This window comes from Andrena cerasifolii, chromosome 11 (genome assembly GCF_050908995.1).
Source record: "Andrena cerasifolii isolate SP2316 chromosome 11, iyAndCera1_principal, whole genome shotgun sequence".
Taxonomy (NCBI): Eukaryota; Metazoa; Arthropoda; class Insecta; order Hymenoptera; family Andrenidae; genus Andrena; species Andrena cerasifolii.
In genome coordinates, this window is record NC_135128.1 from 7,609,864 (window position 1) to 7,624,303 (window position 14,440).

At 51.9% G+C, this 14,440-nt stretch overlaps 1 protein-coding gene across 6 annotated transcripts in view; it reads left to right on the forward strand.

Annotated features, from left to right (window-relative positions):
- The window catches only part of Atos (atos homolog atossa), a 37,151-nt gene that overhangs the window by 18,358 nt on the left and 4,353 nt on the right, over positions 1-14,440 (forward strand). The window contains exons 1-8 of one of the 6 annotated variants that reach the window (XM_076822891.1): positions 7,691-7,914; positions 8,113-8,327; positions 9,241-9,461; positions 9,625-9,847; positions 10,371-10,536; positions 10,923-13,389; positions 13,514-13,835; positions 14,072-14,271. In XM_076822891.1, the coding sequence (XP_076679006.1) occupies positions 7,854-7,914; positions 8,113-8,327; positions 9,241-9,461; positions 9,625-9,847; positions 10,371-10,536; positions 10,923-13,389; positions 13,514-13,835; positions 14,072-14,271 (3,875 nt within the window). In that variant the 5' untranslated portion in view covers positions 7,691-7,853. Of the gene's footprint in view, positions 1-7,687; positions 7,915-8,112; positions 8,328-9,240; positions 9,462-9,557; positions 9,848-10,282; positions 10,537-10,922; positions 13,390-13,513; positions 13,836-14,071; positions 14,272-14,440 lie in introns of those variants that run through there. The other 5 variants (XM_076822892.1, XM_076822893.1, XM_076822894.1 and 2 more) reach the window with 5 other exon arrangements.

Consider the following 14,440-nt stretch of genomic DNA (forward strand, 5'->3'; position numbering starts at 1 on the left):
GTGCAGAAAAGGGTAGATCTTACCGATTTTTTTAATCTCTTTACCACGATCCCTCCTCTTAACAATATTTCTGTTGACTTATACCGACACAGCGCATTCCACTTTCCAAATTGTCCCGGGTATTAGTATTGGTTGGGGCTAGATTAGTGCGGGGGGCGCGCAGAAGCGTAAAGCATTGTAGCGAACCGATGTGAGTTTGGCGATGCTAAAAATGAGACTGTGACTACAAAATTTCAAAATTAAAAAATGGGGGAGGGTTCCCAGGGGTCAGCACCAACGTCAAAAAATTCTAAAAAAAATTAACAATATTTTTGTATTAATATTTCGGAAACTAATAAATACCCGAAGCTACAATTTTAGATTTAGGGTCTACGCCCACCCCTCTCCCCAAACCTCATCTCGATCGGCCACCGGTCCCTTGCGGAATAATATCTTTAATTGCCCTTGCATCCGTCATTTCCTGGCCCCGTGCTGGGCGACAAAAGGAGGGCGTTGTTTGCGCGGCAATAAGAAGCGAATTGCTGCAATTAAGTTACAGGGGGGCGAGTGTCGCGAACGAAAATGGAACGAAATTTAATTTACCGCGAGATCTGATAAGGCGGTGCTCCTCGCAGTTTAAGAATGGCCCTTTTCAAGTCCTTTCACCGTGTGCCTCTTTGAAGAGGATCGCGGGCGCGGAGGTTAAAAAGATTATGCTAAAAGTAGCCGCCTGCTTTTCCACTATTCGTGAGCGGTCAGAGGGAATCGATGCACGTGGAACGAACTGGTGGCCTTCGGGACTCAATGTCGTTCCTTTCAGGAGGACCAAAGTGTTTAGTAATAAAGGATAATCCTCAAGCTAGCCCTCAGTCACGGGTCGAGTGAGTCACGTAGTGTCTACAAATTTCCTCTTCCAAATAGACAACGATTACCGTCGCTTATCAGTCGTAGCCTACAATGATTCAGGGCTAGCAGAAGGGAGCTTTCATATCGGTAATCCCTAAGCTTAGAACGCTTCGACTAGTGTTCTCCCAAGGCCCGTTTAAAGTGCCCAGCAGACAAAACTCTCCATCGGAGTCAACAGAGCTTCTGTACATTAGAGCAGATGCGCGTTGGACGGTTGGTAGGCTCGGGGATTTTTCTAGTCCCTTTAAATTTGTTGTTGTGTCCCGTCCGTAGCGGGGTCTTGTATCCCCCCGCTGCACGTGACGAAAGGAAACAAGGTGCAGCCTCTGCGGCCGGTGCAGCAGGTTCTAGGTTTCCTGAACGGTTAGTACACGTCTTTAGGGCCGGCGCTGCACCGGGATGCAATCAATGGGAACGCGCGCTCCACGTTGACAGAGTCCGCTCCTCGGCCCATTATTCCCCATAAAAGGGGCTACATTTTCGCGACGGGCGAAGCGAGAAAGAGTTTCGCTGGCCTGCCTGCGAATAAAAGCATGGGAGGCCTTGTGTCCATTGTTCGTAAAGGAACGCGAAAACGTGGCAGCGGACCCTGGACGTTCGGCGCAGTTACCGTCGTTGTCAGGAAACTGTGCCAACTCCGTATTACGATTACTATAAGTGGCGATAAGTTCGCGCGTCCCCCGAAGATTTCCTTCGTTCCTCGACGCTTCGCTAGAAATGCAGGGCCGTTCGCGGCGACGAAACTAAATACTTTGCAACGATGCGGTGACAGGCTCGCAGATCTTTGCGCAACGGCTCGAAACCATGTGCAACGTCGTCGCAAGAGTTTAAGAGCACGATCGACACTTGGCTGACGGTGTAATCAGGCCCGAAAGCGGTGCGATTATTGCGAAGTCGCGGTTTCTTTCAGCGCCGTTACTCGTTGGGAAGAAACGAACGACGTCGCAGAAGTAGCCACGTTGCACAATAGCGCCACAGGAATTTATCGTTCGGCTGAAGGGAAGAGCGTATAAGGGAGGCGTGTAATTCGCGTTATCGAATGGGAAGAGGAGGCTTCCCTGTCCTCAGACTTTGCGCAATGACCGTGAAACGGTTCAGGGAATAAAGTGAATAAAGTAGGCTCGTGACTGTCGTAGAATTAATAATGAAGCGATCAGAAGGAGCCAGGCTTTGGCGAACGTACTTAGGCCCAGAATTACTTTATTCTCGGCTGTACAATCACGCGAGACTTGATTTTCCTTAATCCCTACCTCGTGTAAGCGATAACTGGCAAATCGAGGTCGCGAGTGCTTCATTACTCTATTACTCGTCGTACGATTGCATTGTTCCGCGAGTGGAAAGCTGTTTCACTTCGCCCATCAAAGTAAATCTTATCTATGATAATTGAACGTCCTCTCGACCAAAGGTGCGCGTAGATACGCTCCGTATCAACGCGATAAACAGGCGAAAGCAATTTTCCTTGGCTCGAGGCGAAGCTTTGTCACCAGAGGCTCCGATTAATCGAATGACTAAGTTGTTCCTGCTCGCATGCGTGATCAGAGGCGTCTTTGTGTCCGTTCGGCTTTTCGACACCGTCACGGTTCTTCAACCTCCGCGGCGGCTCCCCCAAAATATAATAGCAGGGGTGGACCGACCGCGTCTAGACGCAGGTATCGTCGACCCTTCTGCTCCGAGGACGAAGGGAGGACGAAAATGCTCCGATAACGTTCCACGGGAGGCTGTCGACGCGGTCTGGTTCGTTGGAAATTTCACTGGAAAGGGGATGAATTTTCGAACCACCTTGATTCAGAGATTCTTCAACTCCCGTCGAACCGACGCTGCGAATCTTGATGCAGCGCGCTGCTCGGTGGGAAACTTAGCAAACGGTTAGTGCCGGCGATCAGTACTTCCGTCTGGTATAATCCCCTTCGCATTTGATTCCCCAATGAGAGGAATAAAGCTGTCCACGGGCGGAGAGTATTCAAATGCATCTCTTCCTCTGCGGTCGACGAGCACTCCCCTGCTTTTCCACGCAGCGAATTCCGCGGCCGGGAGCCGCGCTCGGAAATAGGAAGAGCATCGTTTCCGCGGGTCCTCCGCGGAGGAGCTAGTCGGCGCGGGAAGATTTATAGGATCGCAGTCGTTACCCTCTTCGGCACAGCGACTGATTGCCACGTTGCCTCGTATCGGCCGATTCCACAGGGGACGAACCAGCCAGTGATGTATCATCTTTTTCAGCCTCGAATTCCACGTTGCGATAGATCAGCCTCGCTGTACCCCGACGAGGCGAGCCTCTAAAATTAGAGTCCGCGAGGGAGCCCGTCATCCATCCGAGCGCGGATTGAACGTCGCCGTTGTCTGTAGTCGCGGTGAATATCGCGGATCGCGGAGGAAGCTGCAAACAGAAGAGGGCCCTCTCGACTTTCTCGGGAAGATAGGAACCCCTCGGTGGCGAAGATGGCCGCGTCGCAGGGAAGACTGTGGCGTGTTGCAGGCGCGGCGCGGCGCATCGCGAGGCATGTTAACGAGCTAATTGGTAACGGACCGGTGGCAACGGAAGACGGCCTCCCGATCAATGATTTCCTTCATCGAGCGTGTAAACACCAGCGATTAGCAGAAAGAAAACGTGGCTGTAAATGTGCATTGCGCAGCCGGCGGTGATAAGCTCGGACTCGCTGCGCCTTCGCATATTTCCATCCACTCCATGGACAACGCACGTCGATTTCCCGAAAAGCTGCAGATCGCAGTAACCAGCGAGACGGCGAAGCAATCCGGGAAATTAATTCGCTCGGTTTCTCCCTCGATTCTAATTACTCCTTCGCGTGCCACCGCGAAAACTCTTCCCTCGTCGCGCAGATTTCGCGAAAAGCTTCCGCCTTGCAAGGCGAGATGAAAGAGCAACGCTCGGCTTTCTGCAGATGGTTCTCCCGTGTCTCTTGTATTTTAGGCGCGTGATTTCGATTTTCTTTAAATCGAGCGCTCCCTGCTGAATCACGCGACGCGTTAAGAAAGTGGCGCGGAATCTTCAGAAATTATCGGCGCCACCAAGTGCGCCGATAATGAATGTTGAATGATAAACGATGGGGCGGGCGTGTAATTATTATGCTCGCCAAATAAATTTACAATTCACGGAGAGTTGACCCAGGACAGGGTCCCGGTTATCTCGACGTTATCTCGATAGCGGCGAGAGGTCGTTTCGGCCGCGATAAGACCGCGATTTCGCGTCTGGGAACGGTAAAAAAAAGGAGCCCGAGTATCTCGGTGAATTAATAAGGGGCGAAGAAATTATTGCCTCCACCTTAATGGAATTACCTAGCAACCCTCGGAAGCCGTGTAATTCTGTTACCGCGTTTACGCGCCGGTTTCAACCGTAAATTTCACGCTTCGCCGTGCCGCGTGTGTGCAGAAGTTAACGCGCACTTCGCGCTGCACATGCACTTCGCCCTCGCCGTCTTCTGCCGGGGGATCTGATCAGCCGGAAGCCGTGCATGTATCGGGGCGCTGTTGAAAATTGAAAGGCATCGTTCATTGAACAGATCCTTTGCGCGGGAATTCCTTTCTTATCGTGTCACGGATAGCCGACGAGTGCATTCAGAAGCCCGTCTCCGCGATATTGAAACTGAACACTGTGCGCGGCCGATTGAGACGCGCCTTGGCCATCGTCTCCCATAGAAGCCGTGCATAAAAGTCGGCAGTGTCTCTCACTCGATAGTCCTAATCAGCTGGGAGCTTAACCACGCCGCGCTCCTCTGTTTATTACGCGCAGATGGCGACGAAGAAGCAAGCAGGGCGAGCGATCTCGCCTGGTAATGGCCGGCACGCGGATCCTGATAATTGATAGTCGTTTAGTGACTAATTCTGGCTATCTGTTTGTTGGCCGACTGCCTCGCAGTGCTTTCCACGGCGCGCAGCGGCGAACTTTACGTTTTGCAGCCGAGGATTTCGCAACCAGCCCTCGCCTACCCATTGTGCTTTCAAAAGGCGCCGCTCTTGTACTTTCTCTCCCACTCCATTGTTAACGAGCGTCTCGTTTGTCCAGGGAATTCCCAGTCCCAGAATTGAAACGCGTCCCGCGAGCGGGGGCCTTCCGCGCGGGGAGAGGAAGTTTATTGGGAGCGCATCAAGGTCGGTGCAATTAAGAGCAACCTCTCGCCAGCGAGTACTCGCGAAATCAAGCGAGTTCGCTGGAGCAATCCTCCGCGGCTTGTTTACCCTGCGCTGGATAACACCGGCGCCAACCAGCCAGTGTTTTCTCAGCTGGACCAGCCGGTGCATTCACACCGCGATGCACCAGAAGCGCATCGCCCTCTCCGTCAGCCTCCCACGAAGTCACCACGTGCACCAGCCTCCTCTTATTCTCCGTGTCGATCTCATCCTCTCTAGCGTCCCAACTGTCTCGGAGCAGTTTGAAATTACTCGAGAGCTTGATGGTCTAAAGGTACGTTCCCCTGTACTATAATTCAAAGTCGATTTTCTCGAAAATGAAGGGCGATATCAGAAAAAGTTACTCTTCCTTTTCGACTTAGAACAAATAAATAAGTCGAGAAAAAGGAATAAAATTTTTTGATATTGTGCTTCATTTTCGAGAAAATTGACTTTGAATTTCTCGACGTTGCGTCCAGTCGCGCATAGGGGAACCTACCTTCCTCCCAGTTCCCTTCCCTGAATTTCCTCTTCTCGTGTTTCCGTCCTGGCACCTCTCGGCGAGAACCGTTTGCCAGGAATCACGGTTTCGCTGTTGGCCAGCTGTGCACTAGTTGCAGCACCCGATTAGACGGGGAAACACTGGCAGTCTCTGGCGCTAACGAGATTTAAACGGCGGATTATCGGATGGCCGAGACTATCGAACGACTGCGCGATTAGAAGGGGTGTGAAACACTTCTTTCTTAGCAGATCGTCGTCCAATATAGATAACGTTTCGTCTCGGGATCATGCTCCAGCAGTAGAATACTCTGAATTCTGAATGAGCTAGAAGAACCTACTTGCCTGCGGTTCAGTCAGCAAAAGATACTTCGCACGCAGAAGCTGCCCGTTAATCCTGGCATCGTCTCTCGAAGGACTTGGCCGAGGGTTGAGGTTTTTGCGCATGACACGCAAGTACGATCACCCTCGTGTGGAGCCCCACAAGCTCTCCCTTGCACACAGACCCCCGACACACGCGAGGCACGCGTGTGCGGGGGCTTATGCCGCGCAGTTCTTTATTCAAATTCCTCACCGTCGTCGGACGAGTCGCGACGCTCCCAGTCCTCTGCAACTTTTCGCCCCGTCGCGACGAAAAGTCGTCGAATCGCGAGTCCACGTCTGAGTGCCGTCTAATCGTTCCTCTCGGTCCTCCATGGATTCGCGTGTTTTTCTCCTCTCGTCGAGTGGATGCTCCAGCCCGGATCTCTCTCGAGTGTGTTTTAAACGGTCGCTGTTTCGCGGCCTCGAATAATTCGCGGGTTCGCGTGGAAATGGGAGCCTGATAGACAGCTTGGGCCACTGAAGCCGAAAATATTTTGCTTGGAAATCTTGAAGGCGGATATTAGCTTGTTTGCGATTGAAAGGAGCTCTTGAGATACGGATTCGACTGAAGATTGACGAGCGCCTCAGCTGTCCCATCGATTTTTCTGCCAGAGTCGTCCAGCCTTTTTTATTTTTCCACGATACAGCCTTATCGAGCGAGTGATTCTTTCACGATAAACCGACGAACTCGCTACAGCCGGACTTATCTGCCAGTAGTTTCCGAATCATCTGGAAACTTTCCAGTATATTTCTCCTGGCGCGCCAGCCAACGCGATCTTCCAAGCGCTCCTCGCTCTTCGCAGACCTCCCAAACGAGCGCTGTCGCTTCGATCTCTATGCACCGTCGATCTATCCACTAAAAGCTCGGAGCTGGAAGCCGTGGAGGATCCGAAAATGATTTTACCTCGATGAATAACCAGGAATAGCTCTCTTCGCGCTAGTTTGCAACTCCGCGCGGTGGTGGAAATTTCTCGCGTCTGGCTGGGTAAACTATGCCAGAGATTTTCCGCCGGAGCTACTCGAATTTTCCACGCGGAGCAGATTATATTTTTCCCAAGGCACTCTTACGCTTTTCTCTGAGAGCAGCGCGTGGAGATCCGACCGCTGAAACGCTCGGAGGAAAGCGGCGAGGAAGCCAATCCGGTTGGTCGCTTTCGCCACATATGGCGGCGGCGGGCAAAGTTATAAATAATGCCCATCGCCCTCCTGCGTATTCACCTTTACATAATGACCGCCACAAGACCGACGACGAATTCTCGGATCGGATGTCAGGTGCAAACGAACGAGAAAACCGTATGAAAGCACCGAGGCCCGTCCTGACCACGCGCTTCAGAAATCTCCGATGCCGCACAAGTGCGAAATTCAACCACCGCCGAGCTTCGCGTGCCTTTCCAGATTTGGCCGTCGCCTCGTTGTTTCTCGACCAGTAATATTTGTCGAAGAGCTCCCGTCGTACTCTTCGCACTAGAGTGTCCACTGGATCGTTCGAACAAAGATGCCCAGTGTCTTCGTTATGGGAGACTTTTGATGGGAGAAACGCTTGGGTACTGCTCGATAAGCTTGCTATCAGAAGCGACACAGAATTCTAGAGCGCAAGAAGCAGCTTAAGAAGCTCGTCGATCGAGTTCCTCGAAGCGCTGGGTTTTTCGCGATGGATCAGCTTTCGCGGCTCCTACAGTTGCGTTAGATGGTGCCAAGTCGCGTTCAATGGAGCCGCTAGTTAAGCGATGAATCAGTGGAAGGATCGAGCGTACCCAGTGATCGCGAGCTGGCTCATTCATCCTGCGCTTCGCGAAGAAACGGGAGACGCACGGCGACGGGTGTCGATTTCTGCCGAGAACGCGGCCAGGGGAGCAAAGTTCGCCGGCTCGATAAATACCTGTGGCTCGTTCGAAGCATGATTCGTCGTGCGCTCGAGATCAACGATAGCGGGGGTCGCGCGAGAATCGTTCCAGTTTTCAATCCCGCGAGACCAGATCTCGAAAATGTCGGCGATCCTGTGGCAGTGCGTCGGAGATTGCTTCCACAGAAGGCGACTGCGCGCAGGTTCGTGATCGGGCCGCCTTAAGGCACGCGGGCTTAGCTTCTAAGCGACTTTTTGCCTTTTAAACATTTAGATCACTTGGACGAATGCCATTGTCTTCCCTTTTCTGCGGGGATATTCTCGGTAGAGGGAGTAATTCGAAGGAGCGCGCAGACGCTTTGGCTTCGGGGACTGACTGGCGCAATTTTATGTGTTGGCAGGTATGCACTGCCTAGGCGCGGTGACAGGAGGCATTCCCAGCCCAAATGGGGTTGGCGGTCGGGGTGGCATTCTCAGCGTGTTCCGAGCCCTTGGAGTCCTTGTGTGCGAAGGGAGGATTCAGGGCCCTCCACGTGGTTACAAAGAGGGCCCACACTGTGCGGCGCCGATGCAGGCGACTTCTAATGACCATGTGTGCGAGGAAGATGATTACTTGGTAAGATAACCACTCTTCTGTACTCTTTTTACTGTGCTTCGGGGAGTAGCAAAGAAAGTAGAGTCTTTAGAAACCATTCGTTTATTTTTTTCATCAAATTTCTATACATTCTTTAAGGAGTCATTCCACTGTGAAGTCAACATTTTTTAGGATTTATTTTTTATTAAACAGAATGTTCAACGTAAATAATATTTTGTCTACTTATTAATACACTTATTGACAGTATAAAAAAATTTGTTTTAAATTTTTAACTTTTTTTTAAATATATATCGCCTTGAAAAAGCGATGTAACGCTGGTGCAGGTGATTCCGGGAGAACGACGCATGTAAAACCAAAAATTCATAGTGTGTTGTAGTCATTATGAGTGTGGTTATCGTTGGGAGCAGAATTATATTAAGTGATATAAGAATAACAAGATGGTGGATGTTTGAATGTTAAGTGTCGAAATACGGTGAATTTGCCAATCATTTTGCCTTGTAGAAAAGTATGAAATTGATAATCAAAAAAGGTTTCCGAGGTCCCTGCAATGCCCACTGATGTGCTGAATAACGTGTGAAAATTTCAGACTAATTGGTCTAATAGTATTTTTGCAATCACCTGCATCAGTTGAAAAAATGTCGTTTTGAGATAATCGCGTTTAAAGTTTTAAAAGTAATTAACAAAATTCTTTAATATATATTTTTGTACAATATAAGAGTAGCTTAATAAATACAAAAAGGATTTATTGCATTCTATGTTGTATCTGCGGAGGAAAAAATCTTTAAAAATAGCTTAATTTTTCGGCCGATCAGAGTAGAATGACCCCTTAACAGTCGAACGAACATTAGTGTTCTACTTCCGGAGAAATTAAAAAAATCTCATCAAACTTAGCACTTCGTAATTTATATTATCTTCATCGTCGCGATCTGTGCAGTGCGATCGATACTTTCTGCTCGCCCGAGAGATCGCGGACCGTACCGCGATTGGCGCGTTCCTGTGCATCGAGGTAGTGTTGTGCAGCGACTGTCCATGCGGTTTGGCCAAAGCTACGAGCAAGAATCCGATCTACACCGTGCCGTCCTTATCAATCTCGCCATGGCAACACGCGTCGGAGATGCTGCTGGAGTATTGGTGTATCTGCGTCGTCCCCAGCAAGTGAGTCCCACCGATCTCCCCCTAAAGCTCTCATCCTTCCACCATAATTAGCTCCCCTCTCCCACGAGAACGTCCCATCGACGGTAGATTATTTAGTACCACGCAGGTTATCGCGCGAAGGTCTATGCCGTTTGTAACCAGTCGAATAAATGGCGGTCCCCAGGAGCCCGGAGACGATGAACTTCTACGGGCTGTACCAAGCGGTCCGTTCTCGGCTCCACTTCAGCCAGGTGGCTGCCTGGTGGTCGAGGAGCAAGGGCGCCGACCCGAGTTGCATCGCCACCAGGGTGGTCTCCGGCAACGAGGAGAATCTGAGAAAATTCAGGGACACCCCTGTGGAGCACACCTTCCCTCTGGCTGGCAGCGGCGATGGAAATTCGATAAAGGTAGGGGCCTGGCCTCCGATCCACCGCCTTAGTCGTAATTTCCACCCACTCTCTGTCTGATCCACGCTCAAGCACACCGCCGGATGGGCGCGAAGAAAACGAAATTTAAGCGAACCTCCCACCGATCCGTCCTTTATTAATATTCCCCCGGAACGATGATATTCGTCCGAGTAGAGATGCGTTGCTCCCTATCGGCGTTGAACTACGCGAAAGTGTGCTCCGCGCGCCAAATCGATCCAGCGATTCTGCGGCAAGCAGGCAGCACGCTGCGAACGCCTCGAAATGACACGTTTGTCTCGCAGTAGAGCCGAGGTCAATGTTCCTCGAACCGTCCGTGCAATCCGCACGGTGGTTCCCCGTCCACGTTACCCGGAGTACCTTCCACGGTTCTATTCTGGTGGTCGAGAACACTAACGAGTGCCTACTTTTAACCAGCAGATGAGTCACCCGGCTACCCAATCTCGCTCGAGTACCATCACTGCAATTTAATGGAGCTGAAGAGGATTTCTCGTGTAAATTTTAGGTCACCGTGTGGGCACTGCCGAGGATGGAGGAGGTGCCGGTTCTCACCTGCCCGCTGCACCCGATCAAAGAGAAGGACGAGGAGGGTGTCGCGAGGGCTTTGACACCCACCAAGGCTATCCCGGTCCCCAGCGTTTCGCAAAACCCCGAAGGCCTCGTTTTGCCTGGTAATGAAGGAAATCGGCGTGGACGGACCGTGATATTTCGGCACTCGAGTATCACCTTCACGATCCTTCTCTAATACTCATCGATCTGCCATTCGTTCGTTTAATTTATTCACACCCAGCATCCTTCTGTGTTTTCTGCTCATCACCAGTTCAACAGCATTGTAATCGTGTTCACAATAGAATTAACAAATAACAAGCATCACGCCCGTCATCCTCCCTTCCTTCTCCCGAAATAAATTGATGAAGAAAAGTATGGTTGATGGTTCTTCCTCTTCTATCGATGTTTCAAGCTCGTTGATAAAGTAGCGAAGCTGATGCTCGAAGAATGTCGTGCCAATGATTCAAGCCCGAACATGTCGCGAAACAAATCTGCTTTTCTGGAACAGCTTTGGTGGACGACAGGCTGCAGACACCCTGCAACATGCCCGGTAAGCATCACTGTCGCTGCGAGGAGGAGGACGGTTCACCGCCGTCGCCGTCGATCCCTCGACCGAACGGCGAGAGAAAGCGGCGACGGTCGCTCCCTTGCGGCCCCGCGGAGGTGAACTCCTGCGTGACGGTTCAGCCGATGCCTCTGCCGGCGGTGCAAGAAGCAACCACGCGAGAATCGAAGGATAGCCAGAGCTCGAGCTACCCCAAGTGCTCCTCCGAGATCCCCAACAACCGCGCGGCGAAGCCCGCTCACGGCCAGAGCTGTAAGCTGGAGGAGAACAGCATCAGGAGTCGCAACAACTTGAACTCCGACAACTTGGAGCGCTGTTTCAAGGCGCAGCTGAACATCGACGAGCGCGAGGGGAACCTGGAGAAGCGTTACAAGCGGACCATCGAAGATCCCGAGGCTGTGCAGCGGAAATCTCCCAGCGGTTGTAAAGACAAGCAGTGCAACTTGGACAAGGAAGCTCAGGGTGGCAGTAAGAAGATGAAAGAGATAGAGAGCAAGCCCACGGAGAAGAACGGACTGTTCGAGAACCTGATACCGTTCAATTCTTCGCTACCTTGGTCATTCGTCGAGTCCTGGAACAACAGCAACGCGAACAGCAAGTGCGCGTTCCAGAGCCTGCGCAGCAACAGAGACGGCTACTTCAACGACACCGAGAGGACCAGCAAACCACCTGCCCCGAAGGACTCAAGCCTTGTGATCAATCCCTTCAGGCAACCGAGCCCCTTCCACGAGTCAAATCCCGGACCGTCGACGAACAACCGATTGAAACAGGACTCGCTGAGCTCTGCCTGCATGGTGCACCAGAGCTGCGTGAAGCCTTCCAACAAGCTGCCGAGCACCGAGACGGTGTTGCCTGGGCAGGAAGCTCTGCAGACGGACTTGGGCAGCGCCGCGAACAACAGAGGGAGACCTGGCAAGGATATAAGTCAGTTGATGTGGAAGCTGGCGGCCCCTGAGGAGAAGGACAAGTCGAAGGAAGAAGGAGGCTTCTTGGAGTGGTTCAGTAAGGTTCCTGGGCGAGTTCTGGGCGTTGCTCCGAGCAACGGTTACGTGGAGAACAAAGTAAAGGCGACGAACTTGAAGGGGCAGGATCAGCATGGGAACGAAGTGAGATTCAAGAACTGCAACTTGGAGCTGAGTCAACGGGAGTTCGACGAGGTCTTAGCTGTGCTGAGGGCCAGGACGCCGTCCGGGCGGAAGAGGACGAGCGTGAAGACTCTGAGGAGGCGGGAGAGGTCGGAGAAGTCGGCCGAGGACGGGACAGAGAGGACGATCGTCGGGAAGTACGTGAACTTGGAGAACAGCGAGTGCTCGACGAATAATATCGTGAACCGCGCCAAGTCCTGCGAGGGCTGCAGCCACAAGCTGTGCAGGAAGAACGACCAGCAAGCCCTCGAGAGGTCCAACTATAGTGAGATCTATGGCAATAAGAATATATACAACCCCTCCGAGAAGCGGGAGAAGCTCGACGACGGTGGATCCAGCGAGGATCTGCAAGCGATCAAATGCAATAATTCCGAGAAACGGGCGAACGACTCTGTGGACTGCTTGCAGAACGTGTCCAACAAGGCGGACATACTGTTGGGAGCGATCTTGCGCACCAGTAAGGAGCGAAGGAGCCTGCCAGAGGTCTCCAGCGGGACCAAGCCCAGGTCCTTGTCGTCGACGACCACCAGCGAGACGGGGATCGATCGGAGCAGCTGCGAGAGAGGCCAGCAGGAGGACGAGAAGTCCCTGCCCATGGCGTTGAACAAGAGGTTCAATCGGTTCCGGCAGCTGTTCAAGAAGGAGCAGGAGAAGAAGAGCTCGACGACGGGGGACAGTGCCCAGGACGTGGTCCAGCAGTTCGTCCAACGTTCGTTCTCGTACAATCACGTCCAGCCGAGCCTGCACGACCCGAAGAACCTGAGGGACAGCAAGGCGAAGAGGAGGATAGACTTCTCGAACTTGACCGCGGAGAAGCGCGAGCCGTGCACCGACGCTCTGGAGCTTAGTACAAATGGCGCACATCAAAACTCAAGAACCTATAGTACAAATTACAAGGAGGATAGCTACGGTAGCCCCGAGCCGCCCAAGTGGCAGAACAGACTGCATAGTACAAACGCGGAGAATGGCACAGCGGAGGAGGACGATGACGAAGCTGTTTCGAAGCTGCGTAAGGATCCCGCGTCCGTCAAGGCTCGAGTCAGCAGCAAGGACAGCCCTGCCACCGAGGATGACGAGACCACCGACAAGGCGGTGCCGACTGCGATCGAGCAGGAGAGATTTCGACGGTCCTTGGAGAACGCTGCCTCTATGGTGTTCCACAGTAGAACAGGTCTGCCATTGACGTCCAGCCCGGCGCCGTTGAGGAGAGGCAGCTGCTGCTTCGATTACGACAGCAGCTTGAACTCTGTCTCCTCCAAGAGAAGGTACGTGCTCCCTGTTTTACGTTAGCGCGGAGGGACGGAGCATTTGAAAGTCAGAGTTCAAGAGAAGCCTCGTAATTCTTCACGGCCAACGCGATGTCTTACGAAACCAGCTGTTCTGTTGCAGCGCGCTGTTCGAGCTGAACACTCCGCCGAGCCCCGGCGCAGTGTCGCTGGAGGAGACAGACAGGGAGACCGAGAACCCCGGCGAAGGTGAGGAAACCCCGAAGAGGAGGTCGACGTCGCGCAGCAGGCCCCAGAGCCATGCACTTTTAGGCAGCTTCGAGGAGTCCGCTTTGAATGGTAGACTGGAGCCCGTGTCGACCGTTCACGGTTTCACGGCCGAGCTAGGCGCAAGTGGTTGTTTCTGTCCGAAACATCGAAAGCTTCCAGTCACCGTGTTCTTCTACACGCTCGGTGACAATGACAAAGTTTCTACGCCCTATCTCGTACGTATGCCGCTGTGCTCCGCTCTGTTTCCTAGATTTTTCTCTATTTTTTTTTCTTGATTTTTTTTCTCTTTTTTTTTTTGTTAACAATATGTATCCGTTTAACGAATTGGCAACGTTTCCTGTTTTCGTTCACCTCGAAGGAGAAGATTCGTTGCATTATTGAATTTATCTTATCTAGAGCGTGAAGCAAGGGGACACTGATTTGAACGATTCCTGTTGTTACTTTTGCATAGGCACATATTAATTTGGGCAAAAAGGGCTACCAAGTACCAAGAAGCGGTACTATTCAAGTAACGCTTCTCAATCCCTTGGGTACAGTCGTTAAGATGTTCGTAGTACTATACGATCTTTCTGATATGCCACCACGATCTCATACTTTTTTACGTCAGAGAACACTGCGGCACAAAACGCTACGCTACCTCGTTCATCTTAGGTGCGTACATCTCTGTTTCGAATTTTGTCCAACATGTAAACTTCGAAATTTTAATCAACCGGCCGGGGAGCGCTGTTCCCCGTCGATTAAAGTTTTGAAGCTTTCACAACCAGTGTTCCTAGCACTAGCCGAGGTTTTCGAGTCTCAGCGCGCTCGCATCGTCCACCTA